General features: G+C 41.0%; 1 protein-coding gene across 4 annotated transcripts in view; it reads right to left on the reverse strand.

The window, feature by feature from the left end:
- Positions 1-388: 388 nt before the first annotated feature.
- The window catches only part of SLC6A1 (solute carrier family 6 member 1), a 109086-nt gene continuing 90902 nt past the window's right edge, over positions 389-18572 (reverse strand). For all 4 annotated transcript variants that reach the window (XM_074958194.1, XM_074958195.1, XM_074958197.1 and 1 more), the window contains 5 exons: positions 16403-16534; positions 15619-15721; positions 14076-14176; positions 6553-6720; positions 389-2829 (listed from right to left, as the gene is read on the reverse strand). In XM_074958194.1, the coding sequence (XP_074814295.1) occupies positions 2725-2829; positions 6553-6720; positions 14076-14176; positions 15619-15721; positions 16403-16534 (609 nt within the window). In that variant the 3' untranslated portion in view covers positions 389-2724. The remainder of the gene's footprint in view (positions 2830-6552; positions 6721-14075; positions 14177-15618; positions 15722-16402; positions 16535-18572) is intronic.

Genomic DNA, 18572 nt, shown 5'->3' on the forward strand with positions numbered 1-18572 from the left:
ACTTGAATGTCAATTTGTAAATTGTATTGTGTGGTTAGCTGTTGAGTATTAACTTAAAGTATTTATTCCAAATAAAAACCAATAATGGGGACAGTTGTGTGCTACTGCTGCTGAAAGAGACCTGAGATAAACGATTGGTTTGGGAGGGGTTATACAACACCTTTACTGCGAGCCTTGGTTATTGTGTAATTACAGGCAAATTATTGACTAATTTATAATTGTGCCATACTGATGGATAAATACACACATACAGAGGTGTGGTAACACTAATTTCTTAAAAGTTTGGAATTTGCTTCATGAGATAAGAAAATAAAGCTATCTGAACAAAACTTGTTTTCACCTAGTGCAGGATATAAAAACAGCACATCATTTAATGTATAATATAGCCTTTATTTTTTTTCTAAACTCTTGGAAAGTTACATAACAACCGTGCTTTAATTATGACACCAAGTATAGACATTTAAAATGCATCTTAATTTATAAATATTTTACATTTGGTCCATAGAACAGGTTGCAATTTACTAAATAATACTGTACTCTTTTAAACAGGCTCTGTATATATTTTAGAATATGTATATATTACATATATATTTTTATATAGAGATAGATTTGCTTGGTGTTCAGAGAATTCCTTATTGCAAAAACATATATGATCATACAATAATTTTTCTTCTTTAGGGCAAATACTACAAAAAGATACAGCTATTCACAGTTTACACACAGTAGTTCTACAACACTATTTTTTGTGCTATATGAGATAATAGTTTGTACAGAGCTCTGCTAAAGAGCAGGTCTGCCAAACATCTGTCAAAATTGTTTACAATCAAACATTAAATACTGCATTTTTCTTAGAACAACATGGGACTTGATTACATTAAAGAGAGAGTTGGAATTTTTATCCTTTGTCTAATGAAAATCACAATTATCATGTGTATGTATGATGTATGGGGTTTTTTTTTCCCCTAAAAACTTACAAGACTTTTGCATTTAGGTATGAATTCAGCTATAGACATTTAGAATGTATCTTAGATTTCAGAATATTTTTACAGTTGACCTACTGTATGAAACAGTTTAGAAGTTACTAAACAATACTTTGTGATTTTATGACGTAAGTTGAAATATATGTATATATATATTTTCTACAATAATGTGCTTGACATTCTGAGAATAATACCTTATTGCAAGAACATATGTTTGTCACCTTCAGACAAAAACAACAAAAAACCCAACGTTCACAGTTAGTTAATATGTTTTTCACATAGTAGTTCTACATAAATTGTGTGCTATCTAACATTGTACGTTGCACAAAAGTTTGCTGAAAAAACATGTTTCATTGCACAGTTCTGTCACAGTCATTTACAATCAGTCATCAAATACTGCATTTTCCATAACTCTTGCCATCCTACTTTTATAGCTGCCAAATAAGAAACACTGAATAGAGCCTGATCTTGCATTCTCTACACAGGAAGAACTTTTATTAGCTTCAGTGGGAGTTTCAGCTGTGTGGGAAATTCAGAGTAATGGAGCTTTTTGTATTATAGCAATAACCTTGTGCCATCATCATTACCACCAACAATATATATATCAATGAAAAAAATCAAGAAAATAAAAAAATTGTCTTCAAAGTGCTAGAGCGGTCCACAACCTATAATTTACTTGTTAGTTACAAACTGTGTTGAAAGACCTTTAAACAGACTGAATACCACAGTCCATGATCTAAAGCCCTAAATTAGAATTATAGGGAGATGGTTCAATATTTAAACTATTGTTTTAGTTTCTATTTTGGTGGCAATACGATATTCTTGTTAATGGTGTAATATAAACAGAAACACTACCTGGCTTCAACTATGAATGGTTTGTACTGCTTTAACCTGGGAATCTTAGTAAGAGCTCATAATAGTTTCATATTATTATGTATTTTGCTAAAACATTATAATGAAACATTGTGCTTCTACAATGTGTATCTGAAATTTATAAATATAAAAATAAAATGTTTTTAAAAGATACAGTATAGTTCACTATAAGACTATATTATGAGTTTGTGGAAGTAAATGCAGAAAGCTGAAGTGTAGATAATGTATTTAGCTAGTATGTAAGAAATTGTTTATACTGTATTTCTACAAATATTAATCGAACATGTATCAGGAATGGTTTATAACATACCTAAACTTAAGTTGCCTGAAAAATAATTAAAAGAACCAAAAAAAGAATAGTGTTTGCTAATACGAATTTCAGGGGCGAACTTTTCATTGGAAATCTATCTGCGTACAAAATTATTTGTCTGTAAAAAAACAGCTTTCAAATTTAATTGTACTTCCTGCAAAGTCAGAAATAACAGTCTTGGGATTCAGCTGTAAGAAATATTATCATTAAACTACTAAAAATCATCAGCACAAAACATCAAATTGTTATGCTAAAAGATAGATTAAAAATATCCTGCACCTTAGTTTACAAATTCCAAGATAGTTAACTTTTATTGTGAAAGAATAAAAACATTAACAGTCTGTGGATTGCCAGAAAACATAACACTTCCAACATCTGAGCCCCCCAAATGGTTTGATCGTACCCCCATCAATTCCATTATAGTGGTGATGGTCTTTTTTTTTCTTTTTGGCCACTAGAGGTAGGTAATTATATTCTCAGACATAAATTTGTGGTCATATTCAACCATTTTTTGTTTTTTGTTTTTCCAGAGTAGCATGTGTACCTTTCCAATACAGAAATTTAGATATATGCCTCTTTGTTTGCGGAGTTGCTTTGCTGGGCCTGGTCCGGACCATTTTCAGGATGAGTAATGTCTTCACTTGGCTGAATCATTACTTGGAGGCGCTATTTAAAAAAAAAAAAATGAGAAGAAGTCACTGAATATTTCTAAACATCTTTCTCTGGCCATTGCTGTTGAGAGAGACAATCCTGTCCATTCCACCTGCTAATGCAAAGGTTTAAATATCTATGCAGTCACATTTGCTAAACATCTTAGTAACGAACACCATTAAAAGTGAGTATTTGGTCTCCTTAATCATGACAGGAATGGGAATTATTTGTAAATGGAATAAGGTGCATTAACACACAAACTGAAGCACTCAGTTAAGGATTCTTCACTAAAGTGCTTTAGTGGAATTTGGCTTTATCAAGATGAAAAGGGTTTCTGCTACGCAAATCACTTTTTTGGAAACAAATCTTGTTCCAATTATTGCATAAGATGCAGCCAGACATCAACGTACTTTGATGGTTTTGATTAGCTTTTGACATTGTGTTAAAGAAAACAATGTTTAATGTAGGTACATTCAAATGAAGATTTTATTCCCCCTGCCACAATGTATGGCTTTAGACCTAACAGAGCTTTAAACAATTTGTAACTTTAAACAATTTGGCTTACATTGTAGATGATTACTATACTTTTTTCCTCCCTTCATGTTTTTATTACTCATGGCATATATAAAAAATAAGGTGTCAGATCCTCAGTCACTTCCTGTTGCTCACTTGAAATCATAATCCTGCACTGGTAATGTCAAAGGTCCTGAGTGAGAGTTCTTTAGCAAAAGCCTTGCAGGATTGAATCTGTGATCAGCAAGTAATTTTTAGAGCTGGTCAGAAAATGGAATTTCCATTCTGTGGGAAATCCCAACATTTAGACATTTGTTTTCATTCTGCAAAAAAAGTGAAAAATAATCTTGACTAGAAAATGTTGACCCTCTACAGAAGTTCACTTAAAGTTATAACTATGTTAACCTTTATCTGAAACTCTATCTGCATTGTTTGCCCATTTATAGTTAGCAGTCACACTCTATATTCAGTTACTACTTTATAGTTTATAAAGGGTTAATAAATGATGTTTTAAAAATAGCTAATCAAATGTTATAGATTGTTTGAGTCCAATTTATAACTACATACCGTCTACTGCTATTCTTTTAAACATCTATAATGTCATGTCTGTAATCATTTATCAATCCTTTCTAAATAGAATTTTAAGATAAAGGGTAACCAAGTTGGTGAACTTCTGTCATGGTATCATATAGCATGGCCGAAAAGCAGATCTGCTCCTAAGGTTCTATTTCCATGTAAATATCCCAGTACTAATACTAATTAGGGAAGAGAGATTCTAAAAATATGACACACCACCATCACGGACTCAAAATATAGAAAGTTTTTCATAGTCTTCCATGAAACATCAGTGAGGCTTTAAGGCTAAGTAAAGTCAAGTGTTTGGGCAGCAGATTTGAGCAGTGTGAGAGACATCACTAGTCAATTGAGCTTAGGGTCATCTGTCTTCTTGCAAGGATTGCTGTTTATAAACTGATTTAAGGAATACTCTAGAAAATCTGACATGAATCTGATAAGTTTTGGCTCCTACAGTCATGAGGGGAAGAAACATATATTCCTGCAATTTTGCTGAAGAAATCTTTCTCTGAAACAAGAATCACAATGTGTCTCAGCACAGAAAGATAAAATCTATTTGGTGATGATGTTAATAGTTATATAATATATAACATTTTGCCATTCTATAGCAGCATCTGTCTAATGATCTCAAACAGCTTTAGAAACATTAATGGCATAAGCCTCTCAACACCTCTGTTAAACTGGAAGTGCAGTGGTTAAGAATACACTTGCAGAATGAAAAAAAGACCTTTATTCAAGGTGTTTAATTGAAAGACTAAACAGTGGTAAAGCATAATTGTATACAATGTACCTGATTTTGGGGGCTATTTCCCTGCTGCCAGAATAACACTGTGGGGCACTGGGCAGACAAGCATAAATTAAAGCAGCCTCCAGGCTGCTCTAACTATGTCAGGGGCCAGAACAGCTTCAAGACTGGGAGAACAAAAAAATGGGCTAAGGCTTCCTTTGCTGCTACCCCTGCCCCCGCACCTCCCATCCTACACCACAGCTTAACCACACCACTGGATCTGGGACAGTATGTATGGGGATACTTTTGGGTGGTCTCAAGACAGATTTCTCTCTCTCAGGTTCAGAGATTCAAGCCAAAAGGGACCATTATGATCATCTAGTCTGATTTCCTTCATGGCACAAATGATGAAACCTCACCCAGTGATTTTTGCATCAAGCCCATAACTTCTGATTGAGCTATTGCATGTCATTTAGAAAAGTCTCCCATCTTGAGTTAAAAATCTTCAAGTGACTGAGAATCCATCACATCCCTAGGTCTTCACTTTCCTCACTGCTGGAGGATTTTGGCAAGATCTTTCAGGGTGCAAATAATGATACTGCACAAAGCTTCTCTCCCTCCCGTAGGGAGGGGCCCACTTCAAGAGGCAGAGCTGTCACTCAGATCATGGCCTTGTGTGACATCACTATCCCAGGGAAGTTAGGAGCCTATATATCTTTGAGGATCTAGGCCTTTCTAAATACACATTTATGATGTCACCTTCATACATGCTAAAGGAGCTGGGACGGGCAAAACCAAACACTTTGCATTTGCTTATATGTCGCCGTTCAGTGACTTGCTCAAGACAGCAGGAAGTTTGTGGCAAGCCAGGAACAGATCGTAGACCTCCTGGTGAGGGGTCCTGTGCAACATGCACTGGCCTATCCTGCAGCCTTTGCTCATGAGAGTAGTCTCACAAAAATAATAGGGCTACAGCATGTGGACTCCACTTACACCATGCGGGATTTCCAGTCTCATCAAGAGCAGGGATATAGGTAGGAGTGAGCAATTTTTAATTCCTTGTGGGAATCATTATCTGTATCAACTTCTGGGGTTTTTATGTTCTTCAGCAGCAGCCAAGTCCTTCATGCATTACACAGGGAGAATTCTTATTCAACCTCACTGGGAATTTCACCTGAGGAGGGTCTGCAAGATAAGGCAGCAGAGCCCAGATTTTCCAGTCTGCTAAGGCCACTTTGTGCTGTTACATCAATGGGGCAGGAGGGAAGGAGGTGGTGGGTTGGGGCGGGCTGGGGCCTGGGTGAAGCTGAGCTCCACTGCTGTAAGGGCCGTTATGCCAGCACCACAAGTTAGAGCAGGATCCTGCTCTACATTGTGCTGAGGGCAGGCAGCCACAACCATCTCGCTGTAGCCCAGAGCAGGTTGGATGCAGTGGAGAATTTGGGCCCAGGCCTTCAGTAACGTCACAGCCAGAGCATCAGATGGTGTCCATTTGTCTAAAGCCACTAGAGTCAAGGGAGCTATACTGAATTGCTGTTGTGGATCTGGCCCCCCAGATCCCTAGAACTACGTTAGCCTTATCACTGACGTATTGTGCTGCAGCTGCCTACCGTGTTAGGAGTAAATTGCACTTATTGGGCTAACGCTCAGCCATTTTGTTTGCCATCCTCATACTTCGTAGCTGGCAGGCTTTCGGAGCCGACATTGTTATGGTAGCAAGCTATGTTAATATCTGATGTCTTCAGAAAGCCTAAACTCTGGACAGGAAGAGTAATCATGGTTTCCACATTCTTCCATTTGCCGCAAAAGGACTGAGCTAAGACTACTGATGCCAAAGCAACTAAGGTCACCAGTCGCATGTCAAGTATCACAGCATGTATAGCTTACAAAGTATAATCATGCACACACAAATAAAAAAGACTTACCTGTTTTAAGGAGCCTTTTAAGGTAAGAAACATGTATGCCATGTAACCTGGAATCAGCACCATAGATGAGAGAGCCATGAACCAGCCAACCCCTTGGCCCCATTTTGGGAAAACATAACTGCCCATCTTGAGAGGAGTCATTTGCACAGCGCTGAAGATAAACACTCCCTGAAAAAAAATGGAAAAAAATAGTGAGACGTCGCTGTGACCTACAGTTGTCTCTGTGTTTTCCAAACCACTCTGCTGGACTTACTGGGCTCAATCCTGAGCCTGCCTCCACCCCCATGGAGAGGCGAGGAAAACAAGGATGGCAAAAAGTGTCCCCTTACTTCCTGCATGAGCTGCCTGCCTCACCAGACCCTGCTTGGGGATGGGGGCCAGCAGCCACTGCTGCAAGGTGGAAGAACCTTAGCTCGGCCTTCTCAACCCCACCCTGTGCCAGCCAGCACTGCTGAGCCACTGCAGAAGGGGCAGTGAACAGAGGCAGGGGAACAGCTGGCATGGGTCACTTCTCCCGTAGAGGTAGGGAGAATTAGGAACTGCATTCTGGCTGAGTCCTGTTTTTGGCCCTGCTCTGTGCTTACTGGGGTTAGATTACAAAATTCCAGCCCACCCCTGTGAGATGCCAAGAAGCATTAGTTTGAGGAATGGGAGGCATTTAACTGCTATAGACTTTTTACTGTAATACCCTGGAAAATGTTAAACAGTGTAACAGTTACTAAAAGAGATGTGAATCTGCGATGTCCATACTGGCTGCATTGGGCCAAAGTTTGACTTGTGATGACTACTCGCTCATGCCAGAAAACCAACAGCCCCCTGTAGCAAGCTGATGCGGAAGTTGTCTGTCTTTGTTTAGTGTCCCTTCAAAAACCTCCCAGGCAGGGTCCAAAGATGCTCCATGACCAGAGACCATGTTCTGGCCTAGGAGTTCAGCTTTGGTCTGCATGTTTCTGTGCATAAACTCCTTGACCTTTTAGCATCCTCAATGCATATTCCCTAGGCAAGTTCTCTCTAGTCTTAGGAATAGATCCTGGAAGGTATGCATGTGTGGAACTTAGCCAGAAGACAGAACAATGCTTTTGCAGTATATATGATGATATAATTTAAGAGCAAGGTGTTCTTTCTCTCAAATTATATTAGGCCTTTTTCAAAGCACCTGTCAGAATTTGGCCTATAGGGTTTTAATTAAACACACTTGTTAAAAGAACAGAGCATCCTACAATTAAACAGCTTTGGCACATATTACAGCTGTCGGCCAGATCAGCTATAACCATTCACTCAGGTCTAAAGCATGGCAGGTAGCATCTTAGTATACCTTCATTTTGGGGCTATGTTGACAGAAACTAACTGAAAAAGAACCAGAGCTTTGGGCCAGCTACTCCCTAGTATAAAATTTCATTGCTCCATTTAAGTTGATAGAGCTACACTGATTTATACCCACTGAGGATCTGGCCACTTATTGAAGCTATAGTTGCACATACAAAGAAAACAGGTTAGATTTTTCACAAGTATGGCCAAATTTTGGTGTTTGTGCCTGCAGGGAACTGCTCATTCCCTCTTTTGAAAATTTGTCCCTAGTTCGTTCTTATTTCAGTTGCTGTCTATTGTATGCATTGGATTTAGGGGATAGATATATTGCATGGGATTCTTGTCAAGATCTTACTCCTGTTCAGTTACAAGAACTGAGGCAACAGAGTGCAGAGAGAAGAGATCGTGAGTGTGTGTGTGGCAGTTTGGGTGAATGTCCCAACTCAAAAATGTTTTGAAAGATACCATTTCAACATTTTTGCAATAGAAAGTTTGGGGTTTTTTGCGTTGCAATAACTTAGTCTAACTTTCTTTTAATCCTCTGTTTGTTTAAACAGGTCAAAATCAAAGCAAAAACATGTCAATTGACCTGAATTGAATGCTTTTTTGGTTTAGTGGTTCACAACAGTGACATTTTGACTCTCCATCCTAATTTGGGATGAGAGAATTTTTGAAATCTCCACTTCTCACTGGACGGGAAAACAGTTTTCTGTCCAGTTCTAGCGGGAGCACAATCTACTGCCACTTGAGGCTAAAGTGGAGTTGTTGCAGATTTTTGTCTATATCACAGAGCAAAACATGGAATGGAAGGCCAGTACCTCCATTCACCAGGTACAATAGGACTGACTTTTGTTGGTAAGCCAGAGAAAAGTTTTCAATATACTGAGTGTGGAATACCATTTGCTTTGTACCACCCCAATGCCATCTTGTACTAATTGAACTTGCACTATCAAGTGATGTCCATATAATTCCCCCATTCATCTTGTTGAAAAAAATACCTTTTGATATTTAATGTAGTCATTTTTCTATAAATTCACCAAACACAAAGTCCTTTCTTTCCTAGCCTGCTGCAAGTGGCTAACACAGCATACCTGAGGGGCAATCTTGTTAACTGAATCAAGAAAGAAAGCAAAGCTCACATGTAGAAAGTTTTACCAAAGAGGGAAATGTAAACTGGCAGCTTTTAGATCACATTATCATCACCTGTGAACTCAACATGAATAACAGATTCCCAGAAATAAATATTTTTACAATAAAAAGCAATTATGCTCCCCTCACTCCTTCCATTGCAATTTATACAGTTTCCCAAACAATGTTTCTTTAATAGTTATTTTCAGAGAATTGAGAAGTGGGTCACTGCATTTGGGGAATGGGTGAGTGCAAGGAACACTCAGAGTACTGTGTCAGTTCTCTTTAGTATTGTTGATTTGTTTGGCTGTGGCCTTCAGCTATTACAAATGATTGCTCATTAATCCTTTAATGAGAGAGGCACAAACTTTAACTGTACACATGCCTTATATATGATTCCAGAATCTGAATGCATACATCTGTATGTGCGCTGTGTCTTGCGCACAACCAAGAGCCAGTTTTGGATTCCCTCACTCACGGTGTGTGGTATCTAAGTAATCCCTCTGGTTTCAAATAGGACCACTGGTGAAGTAAGGTGTTTTTATTTCAATGTAAGGATAGCAAAATCTGCCTCTGAATATGTAATAAAGATCTTCCTTCTAAATAGGTTGTGTCCCTGTAGTGGTGGGGGTCACCCGCTCCTGCCTGGAAGGGCTGAAAACAGCCCTGGGAGAGGGCTGGGGAAGGGGCAAAACTGGGCTGATTGGGAGGCAGCCTCAGCTGGGGCCATGTCCCAAACAGACCCAGCTGGCCCTATAAAAGCCAGGAGCAGAAGGACTGTCTCTCTAGCCTGTTGAGAGGGAGGGACCTGACTGCTGGGAGCATGCCAAGGTACCTGAGGTGGAGCAGGGCTGGGGGAAGGCTAGAGGAGCTGGGGAGCTCCAGCCCGGAAACCCCCCAGGCTGCAGACCTAGTGGAAGGCCAAATAAGTACTGGGGTTGCAGAGGGCAGCCCAAGGGGTAGGCAGAGGCAGCAAGTCCAAGCCCCCCTTGCCTATGATGAATGGTGCTTACACTGCAGTCGGCCCCAGGGAACGGGGGCGAGGTGATGACTGGCTGTGGCCATAGACTGAGGCAAGGTGGGAGTAGAGGGTTGGGGGCCCCCAGAGAGGGGAGACCCAGATCTGTGCGGGGTACTGCAGGTGGCATCACCCTGGTGTGAAAGGGGGAACCGGGGACCAGGAGGGACTCGGGGCCCAGCGGCAAGCAGGACACTAGCCTGCAGAGGGCGCTCCGGAGGCTGGAACGCTAATTCCCCGGACAACCAGCAGGAGGTGCTGCAGGGGTGAGACCCGCCCCACCACACCTGGTGGAGAATGCGGGCATAGTCGATCCGCCCCTGATACAAGGGGAAAGTGCAAGGACGGCAGGACTATTGCCCGGACATTAACAGTTGAAACAGGGGATGATGGATCCCGGATACACCGGCGTGTTCTATGGCGAGACCCCGGGTACTATCCCCTGGTGTCAGCCCCCTGGAGGAAGGGGGCTGATGACCTGCAGGGGGGCCGGGATACCCAGAACAGACTATGAGAGGTGCAATGGACCTTCCAGGAACTGATGGCCCAGCTCACGGAGGAACAGCGGGCCCTGGTAAAGCTCCTCTGTAAGGAGTTCAGGAGGAACTGCTGGGGGAGGAGGCCAGTGCCAGGGTCAGGAGGCCTGGCATGGAACAAAGGGCTTGTTACGGCTGTGCCAGGCATAGACATATAAGACAGGACGGTCCCTACTGGGTTGGGGGCAGGGTGCCTCATCCAGACAAGGGACCGTGGCAAGTCCCTCAGGCAGTCCGCTGGGTGAGGGAACCCAGGCGGCTGCTGGCTTGTTGGGCCTGTGGGGGCACCTATGGCAGGAGTACTCTGCCCCAAGGAACATAGCCCTGGGCAACCCAGGGAGGGCTGGCCCAGTGAGGGACAAACCAAAGAAGCCGGGGCCTGGGGCAGCAAAGGGACGGCAAGCCTGCCGGGAACCGGGCCACACAAAGAAGAACTGCCCCCTTGGAGGAGGGCAAACTCAGCTAGAGGCGGACGAGAGAGTGACTGACCAGCCACTGGGCCACCCACAAGAGGTAGCGAAGGTCGCAACCTGGATGGAAGGGACCCCACAGGAGGGCGGGACCCAGACCATCACCAGGGAGGTCTTCACTCAGGAAACCCAGACAGACTGGGCCAGGACCCAGGTGGGGGTAGAGTAGGTGGCAGCGGGAACCCAGATCTGAAGGAAGAGGGCCTGGAGGACCCTAACCTGCGTGCGTGACTGGAGGCTGCGGCGGAGGCCTGAGCCTGGGAGGCCTTGGAGAAAAAGTGTGCAAGCCTGGAGGGGTGACCCTGGAGGGCTAATTTTGGGGAGCCAAGGCCAAGAGGCCCCCCTACCCCCAGGTGTGGGGGTTTTGGGGTGTGTGTAGTGGGGTGGTCACCCACTCCTGCCTGGAAGGGCTTAAAACAGCCCTGGGAGGGGGCTGGGGCAGGGGAAAAGCTGGGCTGACTGAGAGGCAGCCGCAGCTGGGGCCATGCCCCAAACAGACCCAGCTGGCCCTATAAAAGCCAGGGAAGCCAGGTGCAGAAGGACTGTCTCTCTAGCGAGGGAGGGACCTGGCTGCTGGGAGCATGCCAAGATACCTGAGGTGGAGCAGGGCTGGGGGAAGGCTAGAGGAGCTGGGGAGCTCCAGCCCGGAAACCCCCAGGCTGCAGGCCTAGTGGAAGGCCAAATAGGTACTGGGGTTGCAGAGGGCAGCGCAAGGGGTAGGCAGAAGCAGCAGGTCCAAACCCCCCTTGCCTATGATGAGTGGTGCTTACACTGCAGTTGGCCCCAGGGAATGGGGGCGAGGTGATGACTGGCTGTGGCCATAGACTGAGGCGAGGTGGGGGTAGAGGGTTCCCCGGGGAGGGGAGACCCAGATCTGTGCAGGGTACTGCAGGTGGCAGCACCCCAGCGTGAAAGGGGGCACTGGGATCCAGCAGCAAGTGGGACACTAGCTTGCAGAGGGTGTTCCGGAGGCTGGAACGCTAATTCCCTGGACCACCAGCAGGAGGCACCACAGTCCCATAACCTCCAATTTATACAAGAAAACCAGATAGCAACATGTTTGTAAAACAGGCATGGACTCCAGTAGCAAACCATTAGCCTCCCAATTTGTAGACTTATTTCTCCATCTAGGCCTTTGATCCAGCTTCTATGCACATACAGCCAAACACTTTATATTAAAGAATGACATTAACATGATGCTATGCTGAAGCTTAAACCCCTCAGCCGCCACGAAATCCCATTTATTTGAAAAGTAACTTTAACTTCATCTTTTGTATTTATGCATTATGCAGTTGTCCACTACATGTTTACATAACATTGACCAATGTGAGCTAGAGGGCTTAAAAGTCTGATTTATATATTTTTGTAATGAGTATAGTGACTTGTTATGAGCAAGCTAATGAAAAGTCCTTTTGTAACTTGTAAAACTTTCAGATTAATTGTTTTTATAACAATTGAAATTAAATGTAAATAAATGTAAAATTAGTTTACTGTTTCTCCCTACTAAATATAATATATGATGCAATACAATTAATTTATTAATAAAAGCTAAACAATGTATTAGATAATTTTGTTATCATAAACAAAAGTCATTAATTTGACCAGTAGAAAGGATTTTCTGAACTAGATGAGACTGTTCCATCAAGTCTGCTTTTATCACTGGCTTCCATGCAGATTCACATTAGTATAACATCTAGCAGAATTTGGACCATTAACTTCAAATGGGACCTCCTGCATGATTCATGTGAAAATGATGTGACATTTGATTAACTATTTCTGCATCTCTACACATTCAACTCAAATTTTTAAATGTTCGGTAAGATACTCAAGCATGTGTCTGATTTTAAGCATGAGAGTAGTTTCAATAAAGGCACAAGCTTAACCTCGGATACATGCTTACATATCTTGCTGAAATGGGGTCTAGGCATTTATTAGAGCTGATCAGAAAACGTTTCCTTCCCTTACCTATGAGAAACATCGATAGAAACAAAATTATTTAAGTCAAAACTGTCAGCAGAAATTTTAAACTTTTCATTAAAAAAAGAAAACCCCGAATGCTGAAAGCTTTTGATTTTTAGCTTTTTGGGTTTCTAATGAAAAATTCCTAGGAAAGTGGACACTCTTTGTCTAAAATTTTCATTTTAGTCAAAACCCCAATTTTCCATTGACCAGCCCTACTGATCATGCCAGGAAAGGTGAAAACATAACTCATACACACACAAGTGGGCAATGTTTCAAGGTTTTTCTGCCTTATTTTCGTGGGTTCAAATCTCAATGATAATGTTGATCCAGTGTTAAATTTGTGTTGAGTGCCCACAGAGACAATGAGCTTGGAGATGGGAAGGTTGAGCGAGGAACAGAAAAATGGAGGGCTGAAACACTTCTGACGTAAGGAGACACAGCAATGTTCATTACATGTTTTCTCCTCAGTGTAGCTCTCTATTTCCTCCAATTCGGTTTACTGAAACTTTCTAGTTAAAGAAATGCTGCAGTTTGCCTCTCTCTGCTTATGTATTTCTCTGAGAGAAATAAATATGGTTCATGCAGTTAAAGCTACATCTATAGTACATGATGCACAGAAACTTGTCTGGATTTGTCAGCAAAGCAGATACCAGCAGCTGATGACTCAATCTGATGGCACAGTCAACAGAGTTCCATGAAGGAAGTGACTCCAGCTTGCAGCACTTACACATTCTGTTGTCTCTATTGTAACGCCTGTGAAGGAATATAGTTTACAGGAAGTGGGCACTTTTGGGGCATTCTAGACTTGGAACAGGACAGCTGTATCAAGTTTAACTGTACAGGATTTGCCATCTCCACCATCAAGCTACTCACCACTTCTGAAAGCATAAACCCTAGAATTCTGCAAGTCATTCGTTTCTTAGACCGATTCCAAAAGATTGGCATTCCAGGGGCCTGATTCTCCTGTCTGTCTCCTCTCTCTTACATTAGTCTTAACTGTCAGGATTTGCATAAATGTGCTAAGATAGCATGACTATATTCTAGCACATATTGAAGTCATTTATATCCTTCATATCACAGTATAACAATTTTGTTCCTTACTGCCACAATGATAGGAGTAAAGAAAGACCAGCAAAGTTTCCACCAGATGCAGGGTCTGTATCCCACCATCTCCTGGATGTTGTCATAAAATCTGTTAACACCTAGAACACAGAAATAAAAAGAAGAAAGAAATTTTTGTCTGACAGATGATGAAAGCACAGCTGGTCTGAGATAATAAAGACCCTTTTAATGCACATTCAGTAATGTGGTCAAGGAGTATTTCTCTCAAAGTCTATATAGACTATGGCAAAACTTTGCAGTTAACGGAACAGGAGAAAAAATGCATGCAAATGCCATGAAAAACAGGACTTTTATATATCGTTCTCATTGCACCACATTGAGAAAGGAGGCTATGGGTCAAATCAGTGACGTTGTACCCGTTGCTGCCAGCCGTCAATTTAGCTCCATGAGTATGTTGAAAAGTTCCTTAACATCATTAGGTTGCAATGACAACACTATCACTCAGGTTAGCAAAAACTCTACAAGCTTTGTTAGAATATAAGAGATTTAGTCTGAGATTTTCTAAAGAAGCCTTCATAATCCCAGCCTCAACTAGTAGGAGAGGGAACGAGAGGGTTCTTTAATGCCTTATACAGACGCATTAATTGCAAACAGCAGTTTTTGTTTACGTGTATGATCTACCACTATTCTGTCATCCTTCAAAAAGTGCAAACCTGCAGATCTGCACATTGTCTGCATCTGGGATACCTAGTGTTACATTTCTTTTTTATTCATATGCTGGATTCATATGGTGCATTGTTCCTTTCCATCCAAACATGGTTTATTCCTATTAAAGACCTCATCCAAAGCCCATTACAAGCAATGAAAAGTCTCCCACTGACTTCTGCGGGTTTTTGGTCAAGCCCACAATGCAAATCAAAGTTGCTAAATTGTTCCTGTCTGACACAGAAATGATGACTGTTGCCGTTCTGGCTTGGACATGAGGCATGTGGTAGTCAGCAAAGCCCTTACATCAAGATTCATATATGGACATGACCATGTTTGGCATAAGCATGGAACTGGGGCCACAACCCAATATCAAGCTCGCAAACACCCCGGGCAGACTAGGATGTACATTTTGTTGCCTTGCTTATGCACGGGCAGCAACTTTTTTTCGGCAAGGCTTTTAATCTTCAAAAGAAAAAAAATTGGGCCAATCTGTTCTGCATTCCTGTGTATCACTCCAGCAACGAAGAAGCAACTAGAGCTGGATCGGAAGAAAACTTCTTCATTCTAACACAGGATTACAAATAAATATGAAGACACACATGTAACACTTTCCTTCCCACAACTGCTGATATTATTCTCTGGGGTGTTTTAGAGAGTCATATACCATAGACCAAATTCTACACTAAGATGTGCATAACCTTCCGGGCCGTAAGGAGGTTGTACTCATCCAAATGAAAGCAAAATCTGGCCCCATATTTAGATAAACAGATTACTGAACAAAATGGGTCTTAATAAGTGAAACTGGCCCCTCTTTTTCACAAAATTTATAGTCTCACTACCCCATGCAGCATGAAGAGACGAACATATCACATACCATAGCACCAGGATATAGAGATACACTCAAAGAATACAAGAAACAATAGGCTCATTCCACTTGCAGAGTAGTAATCAAACAGCTTGAACACATAAATTCCACCCTATGAGATACAAGAAACAAATGACTGAAGTGAGCACATTTCACCTGATATTTGTTTTGAAGACAGGTTAAGATTTCTCATTAATATTTTTGTAGCTCTCTATTATTATTGGTTTATTTTTATTATGATTACTTTAAAATTGTAGTTTAATTTTCTGAAAAGCTATATAATGCTTAAGATTGTATTGATTGCCTTTTAAGAGATCAGTAGTTATTGAGAACTAGAATAATGTTAACCAATTAGCTTGCATATGTAAATTACAAACTCCTGATTGGCTCTGCATTCAGTAATTTTTCTGAACTAATTTGCAACCAGTCAATTCATAATAATAATAATAATGATAATAATAATAATAATACATTTTTGTTTCATAGTGTTGTCACTTAAGGATTTCAAAGAGCCTTAGGAGCCTTGGGTGAGATTCCCAACTGCGGTAAATCAGCATAGCTCTATTGACTTCAATCTGCTAATCTTTGCGTCTTGAGCAAATCTTCAGAGGGTAATGATAGTTTTTGTCCAGCTCCACTTTCTGCCCTCTTTAGTATATTTCCTTATAAATATATTAACCTTATAGCCACAGTGAGGGTTTTTTCCATTCTTCAGCTTCTTAGTGAACTTGAACGAAACGATAAACATTGTAGGTAAGCTTTCAAAATAAAAATCCCTTTATATAAAACTTACCTGAGTAATATTGGACAGTCCTATCAGATAGGAAACAACGCACACAATGGCAATGAAGATTTCTCTTCGATTGCGTAGTAACTTTGGAAATTCATCCACCAAAGCTGTTATGAATCCTTCCACAGTACAGAACTGCAAGTAGAGTTACAGGTTACACACAACACAATGAAGCTGCAGTGTTAGATTTAAAGCAACATTTTCAAAAGCATTCAGTGCTGCCCCCATTGAAGTCAATGGAAAATTCAGTAGGTGCAACCATAGGCCCATGCTGAACACTTCTGAAAATCCCTTTTACTGGTTATTAAAATCTATGCAAAAAAATTATCCTTTTGGCACAACTCTTACAAATTACCATATGCTTCATTATGATCAAGTGTTGTTTCTTTTGTGATGGAAGAAGAAGTGCATACAGCCTAAGCAAACAATTGTGCATGTGCTTGATTGGCATTTCTTACATGAAGAACATTAAATATATGCATAAAAGCTTGCCAGACTGGGCACCTCAACTGGAAGGTGAAAAACTCAGGGTTGGATCCTTATTTGGTGTATATCACCGTAGCTCCATTCAGTCAATGGAATAATGCCAATCTACACCAGCTGAGGATCTGAAACCCTATGGGGAAACTTAAGAAAAATTACCAACAGAAAGTTATTTCCGTGATGACAACTGAGATCATGCAAGCCTGCTGTATGTGCAGTTACAGTCATTTTTAGAAGTGAAATCACGACTTAGCCAATATTTGCAGTTCTTCTTATAGTGCATGAAATGTTTCATTAATAACTGATGGAGCAGTTAGACAGAAAAAAGGAGAAAGCCTGACAGCCTGTAGACATATCTTGTTTGTAATAATATTAGAGTATCTTCCTCAGCTGTTACAATAGCCTAGAGACAAGCTCTCTCAAGAATATTTTTGACCCAATTAATTTCACAGTAGTTCCCCAGAGTGAATGTTGTGGTTTATAGTTTTTCAATGAACTCCAGGCTTGACAAAGGAAATAGCAAAAATAAGAATCTTTGGTTTCTTTTCATATCTCTTGGCAAAATGCCTTGCTTTTCTTTTTTGTTTTTTAAACACTTCTTGGCAAGGGCTGCAATCAATCAGTTTGGCTATCAGAAAAACACAGAATTTTGTTCTAATTAATTAAAGACTATTGCAGTACTAGTCATATGTAAGCAGTCCCGGAGGTTATGTACCATCAATGCCATATGATTTAGTAATCAAATGGAGAATTGTTATTTGCAAAGGTCCCTTACACTGCAACTGTGTGTATGGATCCCTGCATCGATGATGAACTTCAGAATGGCTTTATACAGGGCTCTTCATGCTCGTGACCAGTGGCAGAATCATGGTCTACAAAGGTATTTTGTAAATTAATGGAATTTAGAGAAAATGAAAATACTATCACTCCTTTGGCAATTAAAATATAAACCACCTAGTCCCTTTCTGTGATGGAAATATGTTCTTGCGGCTATATGAAGTTTTCCAGTTTTTTTAAGCACTCCAAGTCCAGAAAAGATTTTCTCCAAAGTGTGATTCTTTCGCATCTTGTTTTTCAGTGCGGCAGACTGGCAGAACAGCTAAGCTCTATACTGACTATTCATTCCCAGGTGAAATTCAAGATTAAGGTTAACATGTATAAAGTTCTTCCTGGTTTAGGCCCCAGTATCTCAGAGACCTGCTTCCTTTCCACACGCTTCCATGACAACTGTGCTAGGCTGTCTCTCTTCTGTTTGTCCCTCAGGTGCCAGAGACAAGGTTTCTCAGTAGTAGCCATTTGCCTCTTGAATTCGCACCTATGGGTTATACTTCCAATCCTGCAATTTACTACATTTAGAATGAGATGCAAGATGGCCTCTTGGTCCATACCTTCTGCTAGTTGTAGGTTCTCGAGTCTCCTTGCACTTGGTCTACTAGCTAGACTTTTCCAGTTATCAATTTAGCTGTTAAGTCAGGCGCTGCGGGGAGTCATAGCGTATATGATTCCTTTGTCAGGAAATATTTGTTGTGTCTAAACCTTTAAACTGTGTGCAAATATTGCCACAGTGATGGACACCTCAGAAATGTTTATAATCAACAATATAAAATTGTTATGAATTAAGGGGGAGGCCCTTTTGTTTGCAGAGTACACATCCTGCATACTGTACCTACTTTTGTTGCAGCCGCTGACT

The sequence above is a fragment of the Natator depressus genome, chromosome 7, assembly GCF_965152275.1.
Source record: "Natator depressus isolate rNatDep1 chromosome 7, rNatDep2.hap1, whole genome shotgun sequence".
NCBI lineage: Eukaryota > Metazoa > Chordata > Testudines > Cheloniidae > Natator > Natator depressus.